We start from the raw sequence: 20,295 nt of genomic DNA on the forward strand, positions 1-20,295 counted from the left end.
ACTGGAAAATTCACTTATCTAGCATCTACCAATCCCCATAGGTGCTAGATATCAGGGTTTTTTTTTTTAAACTGTATATGGTTTTACATTCTCTTCAAATATTTATGCCACTGAAATTTGTTTTGGTTATTGTCTTCCAGTTTGTCCTGATATTTATTTTCCAGTATTTGTATATTTTGGGATTTTTTTTTGTATGGAGTCACCTTGGAGTGGGTTCTTCTCTGAAGGTAAATAACTAAATAACACTCGATCTGAAGGAGAGAGGAATAGTTCGGTGATGAATTGAAAGCTGCTCAATTTGTCAAGTAGTTCAACATAAATGAGTCCACCGATAGCTAGCTGCAGTCAAGGTTCCTCCACTTTTCTACTGGGGACTACAGCCATTTGATAATCAGTAGCAAATGGAGTACTTAGTTTAATTGACTCGCGGTGGGGTGTGGGAAATGACCCACCCCCTCTCCAAAACTATCCCAGCGACACTGATGCTTCACCTGGCTGACTGGTGTTTTGTCCTTTTTACAGATTGGACGTGTCTCCGGAGGCCAATTCCTTGTTACCTCCTTCACTTTCAGAGCCCCACTCTCCTCCTGCTCTGAGCGATCCCTTTAGCTCCGCTCCTGCCATAAGCATGAAGGCCTCTGACTTTTCGAGCCTCCATTTGACCTATAGTCCACCTGCTTCGGTTCTTCCTGCTCAGCCATTTCCCTCCTCATTGAATGCCAAGTTGGACTCACTGGAATCTCGGTTAGATGAGCTCTGTCCCTCCACTTTGTTTCTGTCTCCTTCTGCCTGCTCCTCTTCCTCCTCCCGATCTTCAAATGCCCCAACAAGCCAGTTGCTTACAGCTGAGCATGTGGAGGGAATGGTTCGGCAAGTTGATGTGCCACTCAGGCAGGGCAGCAAGATGTCTTCTCAACTCTTGTTCCAAGAGCTGACTGGAAGGAAACAGACTCCAAGCAGTGGCCAGCCCTCTTGCAATGGGGTGGGTGTCTATCCCAGCACGATTGAGCAAGATGAAGAGTTAACTCGAGATGCTGCACTTGAAACTAATCCAGAGGGAAAGTTTGAAAACACTGAAGAGAGTGAGAAGGCTAATGATAAACAGCAGCGCCCACTGCAGTTGCCTGGGAGCAATGCTTCACAAGGAAAGGAGTCCACAGATCCTTCAGTCTCAATTGTCCTCAGTCCTGTTCCAACATCAGAAACCAATCTTCCCACGCAGCCACCCAAAGTATTCCCCCGCAGCATCTTGTCCAGTTCAGTGGCGTCGCAGTCTCCGAAGCCATTGCTTATTCAGAAACAGAAGATATTGCCAACTCCTAAACCAAGGAATTTAACCAAAACAAGTGGAGCTATTTCCAGTGATGCCTCTCTGCAGTCTGCAGAGACCCAACCATCAGAGAACTTGATCTCTCTTCAGTGGAATGCTGAGTGTAGTGCGGAACTGGTAAAGGGGTCTGCTGTGGTCCAAGGGGCAGGTACTGTGCCATCGGAGAATATTGATGCTGATCAACAGAGAGATGACTACAGAGGCACATTGGTTGCTGCACTTGACCCTGTGCCTTCCTCCACCACTATTTCCAAGGAGATCCCTGACATTTCAGTGGCGAAGGAGATGGATGTGATTGAGGAATGTCCTTCCGGTCTCTGGCCCAGCAGACAGCTGGTCCTTCCTGGGAAGGTGGAAAACTCTGCGGGAGATACTTTTGCAACGGAACAAGCCGTTGAAATGGGCAGTCCGTTGCCATCTCGAGAACCTGGGACTCCATCTTGGGAAGGAGATGCTCGGACTTTGTTTGACCTTGATCCAGATCCAACTCAGATTATTGCTGCCGATTCTGACCACCCGTGCAGGGGGCAGCTGATGAAGATTGAGCCCGGCCATCAGGAGTCGACTCAAGGAGAGATAAATGTGGATGATGTGACCGTCACCCAAAGGGAAGGGGAACCTTATGGTCAGAGCCCAGCTGATGATGGTGAAAGTGCAGAAATATCCAAGAAAACTAATTTTGGTGATCCAGAACCAATAATGAAAGTCCTAGAGCAAGAGCTTGCCCACGGTACCTCAGATCTGAGTGCAGAGCCTTTCAGTGAACGTGAGCAGCAGACTTCTGAGAGTTCAGGTGTGAATGCTTCCACTTCCAATCAACTGCCTGAGTCCGGTGGTCAGGCTGTGATTTTGCCTACACCAGATTCTCTTGGGTTCTCAACCCCTTCTCGGTCTCTGTCTGCTTTGACCCAGTCTGCATTCCCTATACCTGATGTCCCTCCCTTGACAAAGCCACCAGCACGGAGTTGTCACGGAACGGAGCAATCTGGCCAGAAGAAGCCACTCCAGGCAAGGGTTTTGCCTACGGAGACACAACCAATTCACTCACGGGACAATGCGTCAGGACGCAGGTGAGGGCTTGAGCCAATTTTCAAATGCCCTTGAGGTCTTATTTTTCTGAATAATTATGGCCACATCTGTTTAGCCGAAATATTTTCCCCAATCCCCAACGAGTTAGATCAGTGGTAGTGGAGTTGGAAGGGCTAACATTTATTGTAATTTTACAGAATTCTGAACTGAGACTCACCTGGAACTGTTTTCATTCATGGAATGTGCTTTTTTTTAAACCTTTGTGCCTGTAATGTGCGGAAACAACTACAGGTCAACCTGTGTAAATGTCTCCACTTAGTCTGGCTGTCCTGACCTGTTTTTTGAGAAAATAATTTTTTTTTTGAAAAAAAACTGCAATTGCAGGAAATGTGCAACAATGGAAATGGCTAAAAAATTGAAGTTTCGGCATCTCCATGGGAAGAGGAACTTCTGGATCAGTGACCCTTTGTCAGAACTCAGAAATGTTTGGGTAAAAGAGGGGTAAAGGTGGTAGAAAAATGTAATTTGAGAGTTAAACCATTTTAATCCTCTTCACCATTGCCACACATACGCCTGTCCAGTGCCAGAGGGAAGCTAAATATGAGTTTGAATGACATCACTCATGTTCTTCTTGGTCAGCCTTTTCCCGATAGCATGAAGATGGATTATATTTTTTCTAACTTTATGTAGCCCCCACTATTCCCATCCACTTTTCTTTGCGCCTGCTGCTGGTCTTTTCTCTCTGCCACCCCTCCCAGTGGTCTCTCTCTATATCTGCATCTCCCCAGTCTTTCCAAAATCCTATCACCTCTTCCTTCCTGAAATGTTGACCATTTCCACTCGAGGATACTGCCTGACCAAAGGTGGTGCGGTTACCATAGTAGTTATTGCAACACTGTTACTGCACCAGCGACTGGTGATCTAATCTGGAGCTGTCTATAAGGAGTTTGTACTTTTTCCCCTGTGTCAGTGTGGGTTTTCTCTCCCCCCCCCTTCAAAATGTACTGGGGTTGTAGGTCAATTGGGTGTAATTGGGCGGCCCGGGCTTGTGGGCCAAAAGGGCCTGTTACTGTGCTATATGTCAAAAATGTAAACCGAGATCCTTCAGCTTTTCATTATGACATTATTTATGCCGGTTCTGACTCTGGGTCTCTGATCTGAAACATGAACTGTTTTCTTCCTCAGAGGCTGCCAGACCTGTGTTTCTACCATTTTCTTTAAAGGATTTTCATCACCATCCCATGGTTTATTAAGTGGAACTTTTAAAAATATATTTTAAATACACACATGCACATATATATATATATTTTAAAAAATTTTTTTTTTTTTGGTTGGAATTGTTTGAATTTAAATTCCCAGGTGGATTTTTAATCGAGGCCTCGAGGTGTGTCCATTAATGAACTGCACTTCAGCTGTGGGAATGACCTCTTTGTTCTGTATTAATGAATTATTTTGGTCTTCCCTCTGCTCTTTCCTAGTTACTTATCCAGTTCTGAGTTGTTAAATCTCTTTCAACATTCCTGCATATACTCAGATTCTGATGGTCTGACTCACGCCTGCTTCCTGCTTAAATCTGAACAAAAACCAGCGGGAAGATGATCAGACCTGCCATTTTTTTGCATAAGTTCCACACTCAAATTCTTGCATGTTGTCCCCTGGTAAGTGCTGAGTTAGTATTTTATCCCTCCAGCTATCCTGGCTCCCAAGTTATTTGGTGACTGAAAATCGCCTCATCGCATAGGTTGCTGGAGGGAAAAATCAGGGGACTTTGTTAAATATGCTGGTGGGGAAATGAGGTTGAAGGGGTTACTTTGAGGAAGGTTGAATGATCTGTACATTAAGGAAATGTGCAGAATTTATAATCGTGAGCATGTCATGAAATTCGTTATTTTGTGCCAGCAATGCATTGTGCAATTATCAGCCTCAATGGATGTGGATCATTGTCCATTCAGAAATCTGATGGTGGAAGGGAAGAAGCTGTCCTTGTGCTGCTGAGTGTTCAGGCTCCTGTCTGCACTTCCTTCCCAATGGTAGCAAGGTGAAGAAAGCATGGGCTGTGGAGTGAAGGTCTTTGAGGATAGAGGGTGCTTTTTGTTTTGGAGATTTGTGGATGTCTTTGATGGAGTTGAGAGTAATGCCCGCGATGGCGCTGGCCGAGTTTACAACTCTGTAGTTTTTATTGTCCTGTCCATTGGGACCTCCATTACCAGACAGTGATGCAGCCAGTCAGAATGCTCTCCATGTTGGGCATGTAGAAATTTTCAGTAGTCTTTTTGGTAACATACCAAATCTCCTCATGAAGTATATCTGCTGGCAGGCCTTCTTGCATTGACATGGAGGCCCCAGGATAGATTAGATGTTCAGAAATATTGACACCCAGGAATTTCAAGTTCTTCACCTTTTCCACTGCTGACCCCTCAACGCAGACTGTCTGGTGGTGGTCTGATTTCCTCCTCCTCCTGAAGTCCACAACCAGTTCTTTAGTTTGCTGTTGATAAGCACAAGGTTGTTGTGACACCACTCAACTTAGCAGATCTATTTTCCTCCTGTACACTTCAGTCTGCTATTCTGCCGACAACCATGGTGACATCAGGAAATTTGTAGGTGGAATTTGAAGTAGATCTGGTCCAGTTACAGCAAGCACTGTTTTTACAAACATAAGCCAAGGCAATGATAGATTGGAGTAGGCTGCAGGACATTGGATGTGATTGTGAGAAGTATTTTGTCCCAGCACACCGATGCTCTCTGCTGCAGTTAAACCTCCTGCATTTTTCAGGATCTCTCTTGGATTTTTAATTCTCAATTTAGATTCATGCAACACTGGACAATTAAGATTTTGCTTCCTAAACACTATTGGGAGTATTTTATGGATTTTGGGCAGCGGATCATGAGAATCGCCGTAATCTTTTCCTTTCATATTTTTTAGATATAAACCATTTTTGTGATTTCGTGTCATATTTTAAGACTACTGGTGTATTGCCCACAAAGCAAGTTGTTTTGGTCAGTCCAAGCAGGCCTGGGAATGTACCCAGTGCGGGTGCTATGCAAATGTTGTCAAAGGCCTAGGCACGTTTAGTCAGGATAGATGCAGACAGGCTATAAAAACAGCTGACATGTACAAATGCTGTGCATTACTTGATAATAGCTTGAACGCATGTTGATGCACATGCTCTTCAGGCAATAGCATAGTGAGTGTACTAAACGATAGCATTTATTATCTTCAGGAAGATTCAATACAGCAGAAATGTCTCATCAGTGCTGCAACAGCTGCAATATATTCTGTTACATCTGGGGCGAGGATACTCTTAAGGCTCAAAGATGCAGCATGACTTAACTTATTAAGAAAGCCTTTGAGCTCTACCTTGATTGTAAAATTGATGACCAAGACAAACCCTGGCTCCTCACATTTGTTGTGCGACATGTGCCATCAACCTGCGAGCTTGGCTCAGCAACATTATGCGATTAAACATGCTAAATTCAATAAAAATTTATGTTTCTCCAACTTGTGTGATAATCTGAAATTATCTTTGTTTTCAGCTTGAAGTTGTCTATCATAATCCCTCTTTTTTTTCCCCCTCAAGAAGAAAACCTATGGAAAATGTTTGTTGTCCAGTTTTAGTGGGATGTGTCTAGAAAAGGCTTGTATCCTTGAAGGCTGAAATGTTTACAGTTTGGGGGAGTCAGCAATGATCGTAGAAGATGGACAAGGACCAAAACATGACGAGATATTACAAGAGCTTGAAGTTTGAAAAGATGCAAGAGTTCTATCGCGAAGTGCCCCACAGGGACCTGGTGCCCCAAGTAGGGCAGCACGAGTAGGACACCAGCGAATCCAGCATTGGCTATGAGGAGTTTGTATCTTCTCCCTGTTTCTGCATGGGTTTCCTCTGGGTGTTCCAGTTTCCTCACACCCTTCAAAACATACAGGGTTGGAGGTTAATTGGGTGTAATTGGGCATCATGGGTCTCGATGGCTGGAATTGGCTTCTATTGTGTTGTTCGGTGCTGTAAACGGTTATATGGTTATGGTTATTGGAAAAAATAAGTACTTACCATGTCCCTTGGTGTTGATAGAAACCACATCCAAGTTTTCAATGTGCTATTTCAGCATCAAATGAAACCTATTACAAAGAGCCACTTTTTCTGTCTAAAGATTGATATCTTTTAATTGAAAGTGTTCTGGGCATTGTGTTGAGATTTATTTCACAAGTGCAAACAGCTAATCTTGAGAGGGCTGGTCCTGCTTTCAAATGGCCCCCCCACCCCCAGAGGACATGAATGCAGAATCTTGTATCTGTCTCTACTGTTCGTCACACTGAGGGTGGTAATAGTGCAGCATTTCGTGGTATTGCCTGTAGCTCTAGGAACTTGAGGGTCAGTCTTGACCTCTAGAATTTACGTGTTCTTGCAGAGACAGTGAGCGTTACCTCCATGTTGTTTCCCCTCATCCTAAGGAATGTGCCGGTTGGCAGCATTCAATTGACAGCTGTAAATTTATCCCAGTTGGGTGCCTTGTCTGATAAGTGGGGGGAGGTAAGGAAGGTACGTAAAGGATTTCAGTTTTATTGTCAGAGTGCATACGTAATATATACAACCCTGAGATTCCTTTTCCTGGTAGGGCAAAAAAAACTGTACTTGATACACACATGTAAACAAATAAAGAACTGTAAAGAAACTGTAATACAGAGGAAAAAAATACGTTACAGCGAAATTAAGGAATGCTTGCACTCTGAGAGGCAAAGTGATGATGGGTTAAATGTGGTTAAATTATTTTCCCAGACCTCACCCTGTGAAGCCCCTGAGTGCAACAGAAACAAGATTCAAGGAAATGTCTTCAGAGGAGAATCTGAAGAGCAAAATGAAGAATATCAATGTGTTAGTGACCAAGTCTTCAGCTGGCAACTCATTGGCAACAAACAAAAGTCAAATCCATAAGGTGCGTGAATTTAATTTTAACAATTATATCAAATTTTGGCAGCATGGTTGGCGTAGCGATGAGCACAGTGCCTTTACAGCACCAGCGATCGGGACTGGGGTTGTACTCCCCACCCCCCTGTGTCTGTGTGAGTTTCTTCTGGCTTCCTCCCAAAATGTACAGGGTAGTTCGTTAAATTGGTTGTAATTATAAGCAGCACAAGCTCGTGGGCTGAAAGGGCCTACTTCCGTGCTGTATGCCTTTTTTTAAAATGAAATGTAGCTGCTTTCCTTGAATTCCTCCACTCCTTTGATGCCTGTGGTGCCAATAGATTTGGAATTCAAAGGGAATGTTGGTTTCCAAGTCTTCCTGTACAAATAAATGATGGTGCTGCTTTTCCAAAATCTGATGGAGAGGGTGGAATGTTCGAGCACAGGGGCACCACTTTCAATACAAAGGTGGGCCTTTGACCTCTCTGCTGACGGGAAGTCCTGGAAGTCATCCTAGTCTTGGACCTTGTCAACTTGTGGACGTGATGGAGCAGTGAATGTCGGTCAGTAACTCTCCAACTGTCACCCAAGCAGGCTTGTCTGAAATGTAGTAATTTGTGATTAAAGATCATGTATTCCAGGAAATAAAATCAGAATCTTTACAGTAAAATCCCTTGTATGTGGAATTCAAGCAACCAGCAGCCTCAAGCAACTGGCAAAGAAATTATGGAAAATAAACTTTACCTAAAATAGGTAAAGTTTAAAATTGTAAAAGTTCTCTGAAGTAACTGTTTCGAGCCCAGAGGACTCCAAAGGCAGCAGCAACAGAAATTCACCAAGACTTAAAAATGTTTTTAATTTTCTTCACACACAATAGTTAACTATTAACTTCACTTAACTAACCCCCTTCTAATTCTAAGTGCACGTGTATGTGTTCAGGAAAGTTCTTTATTTCACTGTCAAATCATTTACTTTTCACTTCTCCAAGTTCACAGGGATCAGGCAATTTTCATACTGTGCACAGAATTGAAGATTTGTGATCTTCACCAGACTCTTGTACTTTCCCTTAAATTGTTACCGCAAAGGAAGGTCTTAGTTGGTTTCAGAGAGAGAGATTTGTTGTTCATTGGACACGTACAAACTGATCTCTCATCAGCCACTTCAGTCTCTTGCTGAAGAAACTTGCCCCCTCATGGGTTTTCCAAAAGATGATCTCTTCCAGGTTACCACAGAATTCTTTTTTTTCCCCCTATTTCTAGAGAAACAGATTAACCAGTCAAAGCCTCTTGTAATTGACTACAAGGGTTTAGAATAGGCTGAACTCAAACTCAAAGCCCATCTTCCAATAGGAGATCCTCGGACAGTTTTGCAGGTCTGCAAAACTTGCAGTTTCCAACACCAACTCCTGCTGTAAACTGACTGTGTCTCTCTATTTGCAGAACCACATGACTCCTCTTAAACTTCAAGCTGGCACCAGTTTTAGCAAAAGATTTCAGTTTCTGAGCCTGGACACCTGTTCCTTTAAAGACAATATAGGCACTCCTTTCTGTAAAGACACTGACTGACATGAAGTCTGTGCTTAGGCATAGCTCTTGCATTTCAAATGAGATGTCTGTTTGTGAAGTGTGACCTAAACTCCCACAATCTAACCTTGCCCCTTGATGTATTTTATTCCATATTTGTATTAACTTATTCAGTAACATAACACACAAACTTTTGGCAAAGATGGGAGCAAATATTCAGCCAGCGGAGTACCTTGCTTGTGCTTTGCTCATAGCAGCTGTTTGAATAAAGTTGTCTGAAACAGCAATGGCGTCGCCCAGGATGATGAGCTGGTTTGTGACACTCGCTGTTGGGGCGACTCTCTTAAACTGTCTCCTTATCCCTGCTTAGTAAGAGCCGCCCCATTCAGAGGCTTTATCTGCAAACTTTGTGGGGGTGGGGGGGAGGAGGTGGTTTATCATGTTATTTTGGGCGGCCCCGTGGAAGGGGAGGAACCTGCAGATGCAGTGATGGTTAAATATTTTCAAAGAATGTGACTGAAGATAGAGTAAAATGCTTTCATGTTTACGTATTCTTGCAAGTGAAGTTTGTTCAGTAAATAATTTTTGTCTTTTGGCTTTTAAACTGTTTATTCCTTATGCAGGTGTATTAGTTAGGCATTGTAAGAGTAAGTCTCAAGCAACCAGAAAATACACTTATCCGGCATCTACCAGTCCCCAAGGGTACCAGATACCAGGGGTTTTATTGTATTTAAAGCAAGTTGCTGGAAATATTTGAGGTTGGCAGGATCTGTGGGGAAAAAAAATGGGGCTACTGTTGTGGGTCTGTGCCCGTGGAAAAAAAATGGGGCTACTGTTGTGGGTCTGTGCCCATCTACTGACAGACCAATGCATCTGGGCTGCCCTGATTCATGTGCTCGTTCAGGGAGTGAGAGCCCCTGCCTCCATCACCCTCCCTGCATGCATGCCAGGTTCCCAACATTCTCTGGGTGACTAACTTCCTTCAATTTCCTCTTTAAATCTCCTTTCCTGAGCCCTCCAAATCCTGATCTTGAGCTGCTCGTGTGAAGTCACACTTTTTTCCTGTGATCACATGGGTTACCGTCCCCAGGTCCATTGCTCCCAAAGACTAGTAGTTGGTGAATTGGCCGCTGTAAATTGCCCTCAGCGCTGCCAGTGCGTGGGTCAGATGGAAAATTTAAAGATGCGGGGAGAATAAAATAGGGTGAGTATATGGACCTGATGGGCTGAAGGGCCTGTTTTGTGAAATATCACTGTTCCTGGCCCAATGAGGGGCCCTGTTGAACCCTGTTGATGCTAGTTAAATTTGACATAACTACAGTATTGTCCCTTTGAAGTGAATGGGAGGTATTGGTATCTTGGAAAAAGACTAGTTGAACCTTGTATTTGCTCCAATAGTGTGGCTCTGGTCTGAAATATTTAACTTGTTTAAAATTGATCCGGTAAATTTGTTATGAATGCTGACAAATGTTCAATGCCAGTGACTGCTGGGTGTGGGCAGAAGGTGTTGCTAAACCGGTTGACTGTGAGACAGCCTTGTCCTGTCCTGCACCTTTTTTTTTGCCAGACAGACCCGAGGGACAAAAAGGGGGGAGCAGTTCCGAAACAGGTGGCCAGCGGAGCTAAGCCGACTCAAAGGAGGGGGCAGTGGGTCTTCTGCTTCATCACTCTAGTGACCCAGGTTCAATCCTGACCTCTGCTGTCTCTTGAGTTTTTCATTTGGCATTGCATCAGCCACCTGAACTTCTCCAGTTCCCTCCCTACCCTAACACTGTGCATCATTCCTAACCAAGTTCTCCAACCTGCAGACAACAGCTCTGTTACCTCCTCATGCCCATCCCGGAGCCATGACATTACCAACAAACACCAGGCCTTTGTCACAGGCCTTATCATCATCATCAGGAGATCCCACCACTCACCTCTTCATAGTCTCCAACCTGATGGTGCACCAGCCCTTCACTTTCCACCTCTCTTGCCCAAGGTCAACAAATGGGACTGTCCTGGTAGCCTCTCCTCAATCCTGTCTTCCCTTCTTACCTACATCCAGCTCAGTATTTGTACCCTCCACCATTTTGACATCTTTTCATGCTGTGCAGTCCAGACCATAAATTATTCAGAAACAAAACTTTAAGCAGGCCCTTTGCCAATTTTCTCCAGTCTTTCCTCTGGTTACAAATACCTTTCAGTTTCTCTTCACTTCTGCTATCAATTTTTAACACACCTTTGAGATCAACTGTTACTATTTTTTTTTGAATGAGAACATTCTAAGCCTCCTCCTTGCTTATGGATATCCAGTCTTTGTACACCTCCATCACATATCAGGCAGGCCTTGGGGTCTTTTGTTTCAGCAACCAAGGTCCAACCTGTCCCCCTCACCATCACTCCTCTGCTGGCCGAGCGTCCCTGGCCTGAACAACTTCTCTTGTGACTTACACCTACAAATGAAAGGTGTAGCTATGGGCCCCAGCTATGCCTGTCTTTTTGTATGTAAACATTTCTGGTAGCACTCCCCAACCCCTTTATTACGTCAACTGCATTGGCTTTACTTCCTGCACTCATCAGATATAGGAGCAGAAATCAGCCCATTGAGCTTGCTCCACCATTCTAATCATGAGCAGATCCATCCTCCTACTCAGCCCCACTCCCCGGCTTTCTCCTCGTAACCTTTGATGCCCTGTCTAATCATCTGCCTTGAATACACCCAATAACCTTGCTTCCACAGCTGCCTGTGGCAAATAGTTCCAGACTTCAAGTCCCTCTGACTAAAGAAATTTTTCCATAACTGTTTTAAATTGATGCCCTTTTATCTTGAAATTATGCCGTCTTGTCCCAGTATCTCCTACCATGGGAAACAACCTTGCCACAGAACTTGTGCAGAACTCGTCAATTTTATCACCTTTGCTACCATCTATTTGACTGGGAGTTATTTCTTAAATAAGAGACTTCCTGTCCCCTGGTGTGAAAGCCACCTCTAGGCTTCAAATTCAAGCTCCTTCCAATTCTGATCCACATACTGGTTCCTCCTGATGGTGGTATACAAGTTGTGGCTTTCTGACACTTTAGATTCCTAATTCTCTAAATAACTCCATCACGAATGATCTCTGCAAACTAGAAGCATAATTCCAATTACTTTGTCTTTCACCCTTTTGATAGCCCATGTTTCTCACTGAAACCTTTCTATTGTTGAAAGGTGTGGACAGAGTAGTTGTAGAAAGATGGGAGGGTCCAGAGCAAGAGGGCACAATTTCAGGATTGAACAGATGTGGAGGAATTTCTTCAGCCAGAGGGTGGTGAATCTAGAATTTGTTGCCACAGGCGGTTGTGGAGGCCAGGTCATTGAGTTTAAGGCAGAGGTTCTTGATTAGCCAGGTTATGGTTATGGCATCAAAGTTTCTGGGGAGAAGGTTAGGCAGCAGGTCTGAGTGGGAAAATTGATCAGCTCATGGTGGAGCAGACGCAATGGACTGACTAGCCTATTTCTGCTCCTATGTCTTAAGATTTTAATGAGGATGCGATTTGTAACTCCATTTTGGGGATTCTGAGCTCTAGAATAAAGAATTCCATTATCTGCATTGTAGGTTAATTGGTTACCATATATTACTCCTTGTGTGGTGGGTGGAGGATATAGATTTTGAGTTAGACCATGTTGATGAGTAAATTTGAATTTCGGTATTAAGGGGCTTTATTTTGGGACTGCTGCAGGGTGGTGCAGGAAGGTTTTCTCCAGCCCTGCGGTAATGACGTTCTCACCCTATCGTCCTCAGGCTTATGATCCTTCCGACCCAGCGGCTGCCTATGCTCAGCTCACTCATGACGAGCTCGTCCAGCTGATCCTCAAGCAGAAGGAGACAATCGCCAAGAAGGAAGGTCATACGCGGGAGCTGGAGAACTACATCGACAACCTGCTGGTCCGTGTCATGGAGGAAACCCCCAACATTTTGCGGGTGGCGTACCAGCCCAACCGGAGGGCTGAAAGAGTGTAATGCAGGGGAGGGCGTTGGCCCAGGGATCGCGGTCGGTCCAGACGCGCTGCTCTGTGCGTTGTTACACGAAGCTTTGCACCAACTCTTCATGGGTTTGTCCATTGTTGACACTGATCTATGATTTACAGGGTTTCACATTCCTTTCAGATTTTCTCCTCTGAGACTATGGCTAGATGCCATCAGTGTTCCAGAATGGAACTGTGTCTTGTCCTGTCTGGGGTTAAGGCAAGAGATGGGAGTGGGCATTAAAACCAAGATGTGTTGGGCAGATCCAACCCACTGAGTCACGTCCCCCAGGACAATTGGATGGCACAGTTGGCATAGCAGTTTGCACAATGCTGATACAGTACCAGCAACCTGGGTTTGAATCCTGCGCTGTCTATAAGGAGTTGAAATGTTCTCCCCATCCCTGTGAGGGTTTTCCTCGGGAGCTCCAGTTTCCTCCCAACATTCCCCATTCTGGGGGTTGTCAGTCAATTGGGTGTAAATGGGCTCATGGGCCGAAAAGGCCAGTTACCGTGCTATACGTCTACATTCTAAATAAATTTTTAAAATCCTATTGTCCTAGTGGGTGCGATCTGAGTCCTGACCGTTCCATTGGGTTGACTCACAGTGGAACGGCCTGTGACCAGAATGCATTCTGGCCTTTCCTGTTCCCCATTGCAATTGGTCTGTTGCCATGTAAGGGGACTTCCCATATTGATAACAGAAGCGGGTCTGTAATTTTGTACCAATGTTTGGACATTCTGTCATGTTGTTAAATCCTGAGCTGGGAGGTTTCACAGTGAGCCAGGAGGGGCATACGTCAGAACTGAAGAATGCTTGCTGTGTGGACTCGGCGCATCATCCACCCGTGTTTGGAGTGAAACAGGAGAGTCTTCAGAAACTGTGATCATAGTAAAAACATACCAGAAAAGACAGAAATATCACCAACGTTTTGGGCCTGAGCCCTTCTTCATGGAATAAGCAGAACTGAGGCTTTTTTATGTATGCTGAAAGACCGGCTGAGTTCCTCCAGCATTTTGATGTGTACTTATGGCAGTGTTTGGAGTTGCCTTTACAATGAGAAAGGGAAAATAAATGGACTGTGGTTTTCAACCTTTTTCTTTCCACTATGCCATCGGTGCTCTGTGATTAGTAAGGGATTGCTTAAGGTGGTATGTGAGTGGGAAGAAAAAGTTTGAAAATCACTGCTCTCGACCCAATTGTTACTGAAATATTTTGCTTGAGAAAAATTGTCATTGGCCCATTTCCTTTGGAGTTATGAAATCGTGCACATAACGAGTCATTTAGGTACAATTAAAATAGTGATTTTCAAAGTTTTTCTTTCCACCCATATACCACCTTAAGCAATCCTTCACTAATCACAGAGCACCTACAGCATAGGGATTATTTAAGATGGTATGCGAGTGGAAAGAAAGTTTGAAAACCACTGCCTTAAAGGAAAGGTCCTGAGTAAACAAACTAGGGGGATTTGGGTCAGGCAGCATCCATGGAGAGAGGTGTTCAATTAATGTTTTGGTCAGGGCACTTTATTGAAACTGAAGAAGGAAGGGGCTGTGGAAAAGGTGGGGTGAGTTGATGGGGTATTGGACCCCTCCTTTTCTCCCCACTTGATATCACTCCTTGTTACTTTGGCATCAACGAAGGGTCCTGACCCTTTCTCTCCATGGATGTTGCCCACCCTTGAGTCCTGCCAGCTTGCCTACTTGAGATGCCAGCATTTGCTGTTTCAGTTTCTCTGTGACCTCGCTGCCCTGTTGGATGTACTGGGGCAGTGGAAGCTTTCCCAGGGTGAGAGCGAAGAGTAAGGGCAGGGTGTTGACTGATGGGAGGGGGTGGGGTTTGGGGAGACCGTGGTCTGTTCGTGTGGTCACCTTCCTTACCATCTCCTTTGGTGTGGATGCTGTTCACCCCCACTGTAATCCAAGCAAAAACACTGCAGGGCCAGGAAATCTATAAATGGCTGCAGGAAATCCTGGAGCCATGGAGATCAAGCAGTACCATACAAATCTTCATATAGGACAACCCAGATTTCCACCCAAGATGTAGGTTTCGAGTGATGTCTTTTGTATAAGACGCCACCCAAATCTGGCACTGACTGCTGACTAATGGATGTTGTTAAAAGCAAATCATATTTTAATAACAAATTAACCCAACTAAAAGGTTTCAATTTTATTTGGATATTTTAAAATAAACCACCGTTGGCTCCTATCAGGCAGCTTAAAGCCTGTACAGAGCCGACAGCAGTGGGACTGCACAGATGGATCCTGTGGAGGAGCACTGAGACTTTGTTGCTAACTAACAAGACATGCGTGAGATTGGGTTGAAGATGGCGGCGTTATTGAAACTTCACCAGATTTTGGACCCGGTGAATAGGACAACCCCCCAGATTTAGTGATTTTTTTTTAATAAAGAAAAATCCTATACTACGGTATCTGCCGAGGGAGAAGCTGTTAAAGTTTTGGAGGAAGACTACAGGGCTAATCCACCAAAGTCTTTTACCAATTATTGACAGCGTTACCACATGAGTTAGAAACCGAACAGTTTAATTTCTTTTTCCACTGGTTGCATAAAGTAAAAGTTAACAGATTATACTTCAAATTAACATGATCATCAATTTACTTTCTTGCAAGGTTGGATTGAAAAGACAATACTACAGATGCTGAAAATCTAAAATAAAAACAGAGCAGATCAGGGACTGGGGTCCCAAACCCTCACTGTAAGGAGTTTGTACAATCTCCCAGTGTCGGTGTGAGTTTTCCCCAGGGGCTCCAGTTTCCTCCCACTCTTCAAAAACATTCTGGGGGTGGGTGGGGGGGGGGGATTGTCAGTCAATTGGGCAGCATGGACTGAAATGACCTGTTACTGAGCTGTATGTATAAATTTAAATTTTAAATATTAAAACAAATAAATCTGATGACAACTTCTGAGCTTGTGGTATTGAATCCCAGATTTGTAAATGCTGTAGACTGAAGCACTGAAAATTGAAGGGTATAGACAGAGTAAATGTGGGCTTTTTCCACTGAGAGTAGGTAAGATACAAACCAGAGGACATGGGTTAAGGGTGAAAGGGGAAACATTTGGGGGATACTTCTTCACACAGAGTAGTGGAAGTGTGGAATGAGTTGCCAGCTGAAGTGGTGAATATGGGCTTAATTTTAATATTTAGGAAAAATGTGGATGAGAGAGGTATGGAGGGCTGTGGACTGGGTGCAGGTCAGTGGGACTGAGCAGAATAACAGTTCGTCACAGACTAGAAGGGAGTGTTTTCTGTGCTTAATGGTTGCATTACTGCTTTGGAAGATTAAAGAGATCATCTTCAAGATGGTGAGGGAGCAGGGTTCAATGTTACAGGCTTTCAAATGAGCAGTCGTGATTCTGGGTCTGTTTGTGCTGAGTGTGGGGTGGGAGGGAGGCAAGTTCCAGATCCCCACTGTCAAGTGTTCCCTTTCGCTCCCTCAATGGTGTTGTCTCAGTCCGATCCTTTATGGATTTTTTTTTTGGACCAATTTTATGGGTCAAATTTGGGGGTGTCGACTTTTACATGGGTCATGCTTTTGACAGTGATAAGTATCTGCATCGTTCAAGGCATTGGGAGCTCAGGTGGCCGGGACCAGATAGTAAGTCTTTATTTTTCCTTTTTTTTTATTTTGTTGTTAGACTTTATTTTATTTTTAAGAATGTGCTCTGGATTTTTAATTATCATATTTGTAATCTTTTTCCTAAATTTGTGGTACATTGTATAATTGTTCTGTTCAATCATTTATACTTTAAATATCAATAAAAATATTTTGAAAGGAAAAGGGAGCTCAGATGGGCAGCTGAGGCCTGGGAGCTCTGTGGGGCCACAAGTCTGTGTTTGTGGCATGGGGAGCTTGGATGGGTGGGCGGCCGGGGCGAGTATCCGTGATTGGGAGCTCTGGTGGGCAGCCGAGGCATTGGGAGCTCTGGTGGGCAGCCGAGGCATTGGGAGCTCTGGTGGGCAGCCGAGGCATTGGGAGCTCTGGTGGGCAGCCGAGGCATTGGGAGCTCTGGTGGGCAGCCGAGGCATTGGGAGCTCTGGTGGGCAGCCGAGGCATTGGGAGCTCTGGTGGGCAGCCGAGGCATTGGGAGCTCTGGTGGGCAGCCGAGGCATTGGGAGCTCTGGTGGGCAGCCGAGGCATTGGGAGCTCTGGTGGGCAGCCGAGGCATTGGGAGCTCTGGTGGGCAGCCGAGGCATTGGGAGCTCTGGTGGGCAGCCGAGGCATTGGGAGCTCTGGTGGGCAGCCGAGGCATTGGGAGCTCTGGTGGGCAGCCGAGGCATTGGGAGCTCTGGTGGGCAGCCGAGGCATTGGGAGCTCTGGTGGGCAGCCGAGGCATTGGGAGCTCTGGTGGGCAGCCGAGGCATTGGGAGCTCTGGTGGGCAGCCGAGGCATTGGGAGCTCTGGTGGGCAGCCGAGGCATTGGGAGCTCTGGTGGGCAGCCGAGGCATTGGGAGCTCTGGTGGGCAGCCGAGGCATTGGGAGCTCTGGTGGGCAGCCGAGGCATTGGGAGCTCTGGTGGGCAGCCGAGGCAAGGATCTGCAGTCAGACCATCGAGTGCTCAGGGTCAAATATGGGGGTCAACTTTTACACTGGTCATACGAAAATGCACGATTTTTGAACCTAAAAAAGGCGGGTCGACTATAGGACAGTATCAACAATTACATGAGTATGTATGGTAGATATTTAATCTTCTGATTCTTGGGTTATCCAATGTGGTTTCAAATGTCCATCTATGCCACTGCTCCACCTGTGCCTGCCCACTCAGGGTGGAGCACCACCTAAGACGTGGCACATTTCCAAACTCTTACTCCTAGAATTTCCAGCCTTGTGAGTAGGCAATGTCCACTCACCATTCTCAAACTTGTTGGATGCAAAACCAGAGCAGACCATTGCACTTTGGATTGGGTTTGTAAATGGAAATGTGTACTTTTTAATGCACCAATAAAAAAGCATCTTTTTATTTGCACAAGTGGGGTGTTGAGTCTCTAAATAGGTCTGACTTTTAACTTCCAGTTTGGGGTGAATTTGTACAGTAAGATTACTTTGTGCAATTTAATATATTTGTGAGATTTAAAGGTGTGAACTGGTGCTGATGGCTTTCTAAAAGTTTCTGGATGGTTGCAGAACGTTTTATTAAACTTTAATGGGAGTATGGTCCTTGAATTGATTCATATGTAAATTTTAATGATGTACAATATATTTTTTGATTGCTTCACAATTCAATTGTAGATGTAACTAGATCTTCAGTACAAGGGTGCAACTTGTTTTAAGTGTTGACTGAGGGACGGTGAGGAGGACAAAGGTTGGCCTGGGAGCAGGAGACAGTCAAGGCCGGTGAACGCCATGCGCCTGTACCAACGGCCCCAGCCCACGGCGAATGCGCACTGGAAGAGCCAGAAGGTGCGGGGCCCCCGGGACGCCGTTGACGCCCCTCAGCCGAACAGACTTTGGCCCTTGAAATGAGTGGCCGGTTTGCCCGCTGTGCAGGTCGTCCGAACACCTCTTTGTGGGTCTGGGTCCCCCTCCCCCAAACATGTCTCCAATCTCGATCCTGTCCACTCTCTTCAAACAAATTGACCCTTCGCCTTCCAGGCCAGTGAGCAAATCCCTCCTCTGTTCGGTCTCCCCTGTGCCCAATTCCACCTCTGTCGATGTGGCTTTCTCTTCCATCCTCTGAATCTCTGTTAGAAGTGGTGAATGGTTCTTTTCCCCACATGCCTCTGGGGTTCCTATTGATTAACTGCCCCTGAGCCCATCCTGCTGCAGGTGTCCCAATCGGATCAACAATCTGTTTCCCACATTTCAATTTGCCCTGCTGAGGAAGTGAATGTGACCTTGGTCCCCTTTTTCGTCAGAGCTTTGCCCAGTGTTGGAGCTCTTCAAAACAAAACCATCATTCACTGGTAAACCATGAAAGGGTTGGCATACATGGAGCATTTTTCAGCTCTTAGACTGGAGTGTGGGGGTGGGGAAGAGAGGGGCCTCATAGAGGCATGTTGAATGCTGAAATGCCTGGACAGAGTAGATGTGGCAAGGATAGTTCCCATAGTAGGGGAGTCTAGGACAAGAGGGCACAACTTCAGGGCAAAAGGGTGTCAATTTAAAACCGAATCAGTTAAAAAAAAATTTTAGTCAGAGAATCATGAGCCTGTGAAACTTGTTGCCACAGGTAGCTGTGGAAGCGAGGTTGTTGAATTGTATTTAAGGCATTTGATTAGCCAGGGCATCAAGGGTTACGGAGAGAAGGCACGGGAGTGGGGCTGAGTGGGAGGATGGATCAGCTCATGATTAGAATGGCGGGGTGGACTCAATAGGCTGACTTCTGCTCCTATATCTTGTGAAACAATCGCCGAGGTCTAGGTGGGTGTAAACAAAAATAAAAGTTGTCTAGGTCTGGCTAAATTCAGGCAAAAATTCTGCTGATTGGGTAACAAGTTGGGCAGTGAGTTATGCTCTGATTTCTAATGCTAATCTGCATGTTGAGTAGTGTTAGGGTTAGATTGTTTGCTCGTGGACTCTGTTAAGATGGAGAATTGGTACATTCTGGTCCTTGGAACCTGAGCTCTTCAAGTGTGTACCATGGTTAATGTGATTTATGGTGTGAAAAATAAAATAAAAAGGGCATTCTGATGTGATTTCTGATGAAACCAATAACACGGTGAGCAGAATGGTACCTTGCTCGTGGTGAATTCCTCATGAACACTACGGGGCTAAACTGTCCAGTGGCTTGCACCTGGTGGGCAACCTGCTGATCAACGTGTGGGCTGAGGAGGAGGAGGATTATCCCCACAAGTCGCTGTCTTTATAGAAGCTCTCTTCTCATTAACCTGCCTGATCCGACAAAAGCCATCAGCTCGAGGGAAGGATTTTGATCCAATGGACTTTGCGAATCCAGGATTAAATGGAGGGGGGGGGGGGGGTTCAAGTGCAACAGATAAGGGTCTGTGTGAATGATAGTTGTAAGTATGAAATGAATGGAAGAGGAGCTATATTGATGATGCTGGTTGGGATTGGTGGGGTTATTTTACAGGATATTGAAAACGTCGTCTATTGAAAATGCATTGATAGAAATGGCAATCTTTTCACTGATTTGCTTCCTCTATTATTTCCAGTCAATGAATGTAATAATTGTTATTTTCTGCCATGTGGAATATTTTATGACTTGAAAGCTTGAAAAATAAAAATACTTTTTATGACCAGAGTGCTTTTTTAAACTGAGAAATGCTTCTGCTGTTCATTCCTTTTAGTTTCAGAAGTATGAACTGCTGGGATCTGATTCGGCAAGTGTGCAACTGGGGAGGGAGAGATCAGAGTAGCAGGCAGTCCAGTGGAATGTTCCCCCCATTGGGTGTATCAAGGACTGGAGGTGTGAAGAGAGATGGGCCACCCTGAGACTTTGAGGAGAGAAGGCTGCAAGGTAACCTGGTAGAGATCAATTAAAATTGTGAGGGACATGGACAAGGTGAATGGTCAGCTTTCTTCTCAAGGTAGAAAACTCTA

General features: G+C 45.0%; 1 protein-coding gene across 5 annotated transcripts in view; it reads left to right on the forward strand.

Annotated features, from left to right (window-relative positions):
* The window catches only part of LOC138753971 (rab11 family-interacting protein 1-like), a 57,948-nt gene extending 45,097 nt beyond the window's left edge, over positions 1–12,851 (forward strand). For 4 of the 5 annotated variants that reach the window (XM_069917624.1, XM_069917625.1, XM_069917626.1 and 1 more), the window contains exons 5-7: positions 523–2,400; positions 7,138–7,294; positions 12,551–12,851. In XM_069917624.1, the coding sequence (XP_069773725.1) occupies positions 523–2,400; positions 7,138–7,294; positions 12,551–12,769 (2,254 nt within the window). In that variant the 3' untranslated portion in view covers positions 12,770–12,851. Of the gene's footprint in view, positions 1–522; positions 2,401–3,837; positions 3,999–7,137; positions 7,295–12,550 lie in introns of those variants that run through there. The other variant, XM_069917628.1, reaches the window with a different exon arrangement.
* Positions 12,852–20,295: the final 7,444 nt, after the last annotated feature.

This window comes from Narcine bancroftii, chromosome 2, assembly GCF_036971445.1.
Source record: "Narcine bancroftii isolate sNarBan1 chromosome 2, sNarBan1.hap1, whole genome shotgun sequence".
Classification (NCBI taxonomy): domain Eukaryota; kingdom Metazoa; phylum Chordata; class Chondrichthyes; order Torpediniformes; family Narcinidae; genus Narcine; species Narcine bancroftii.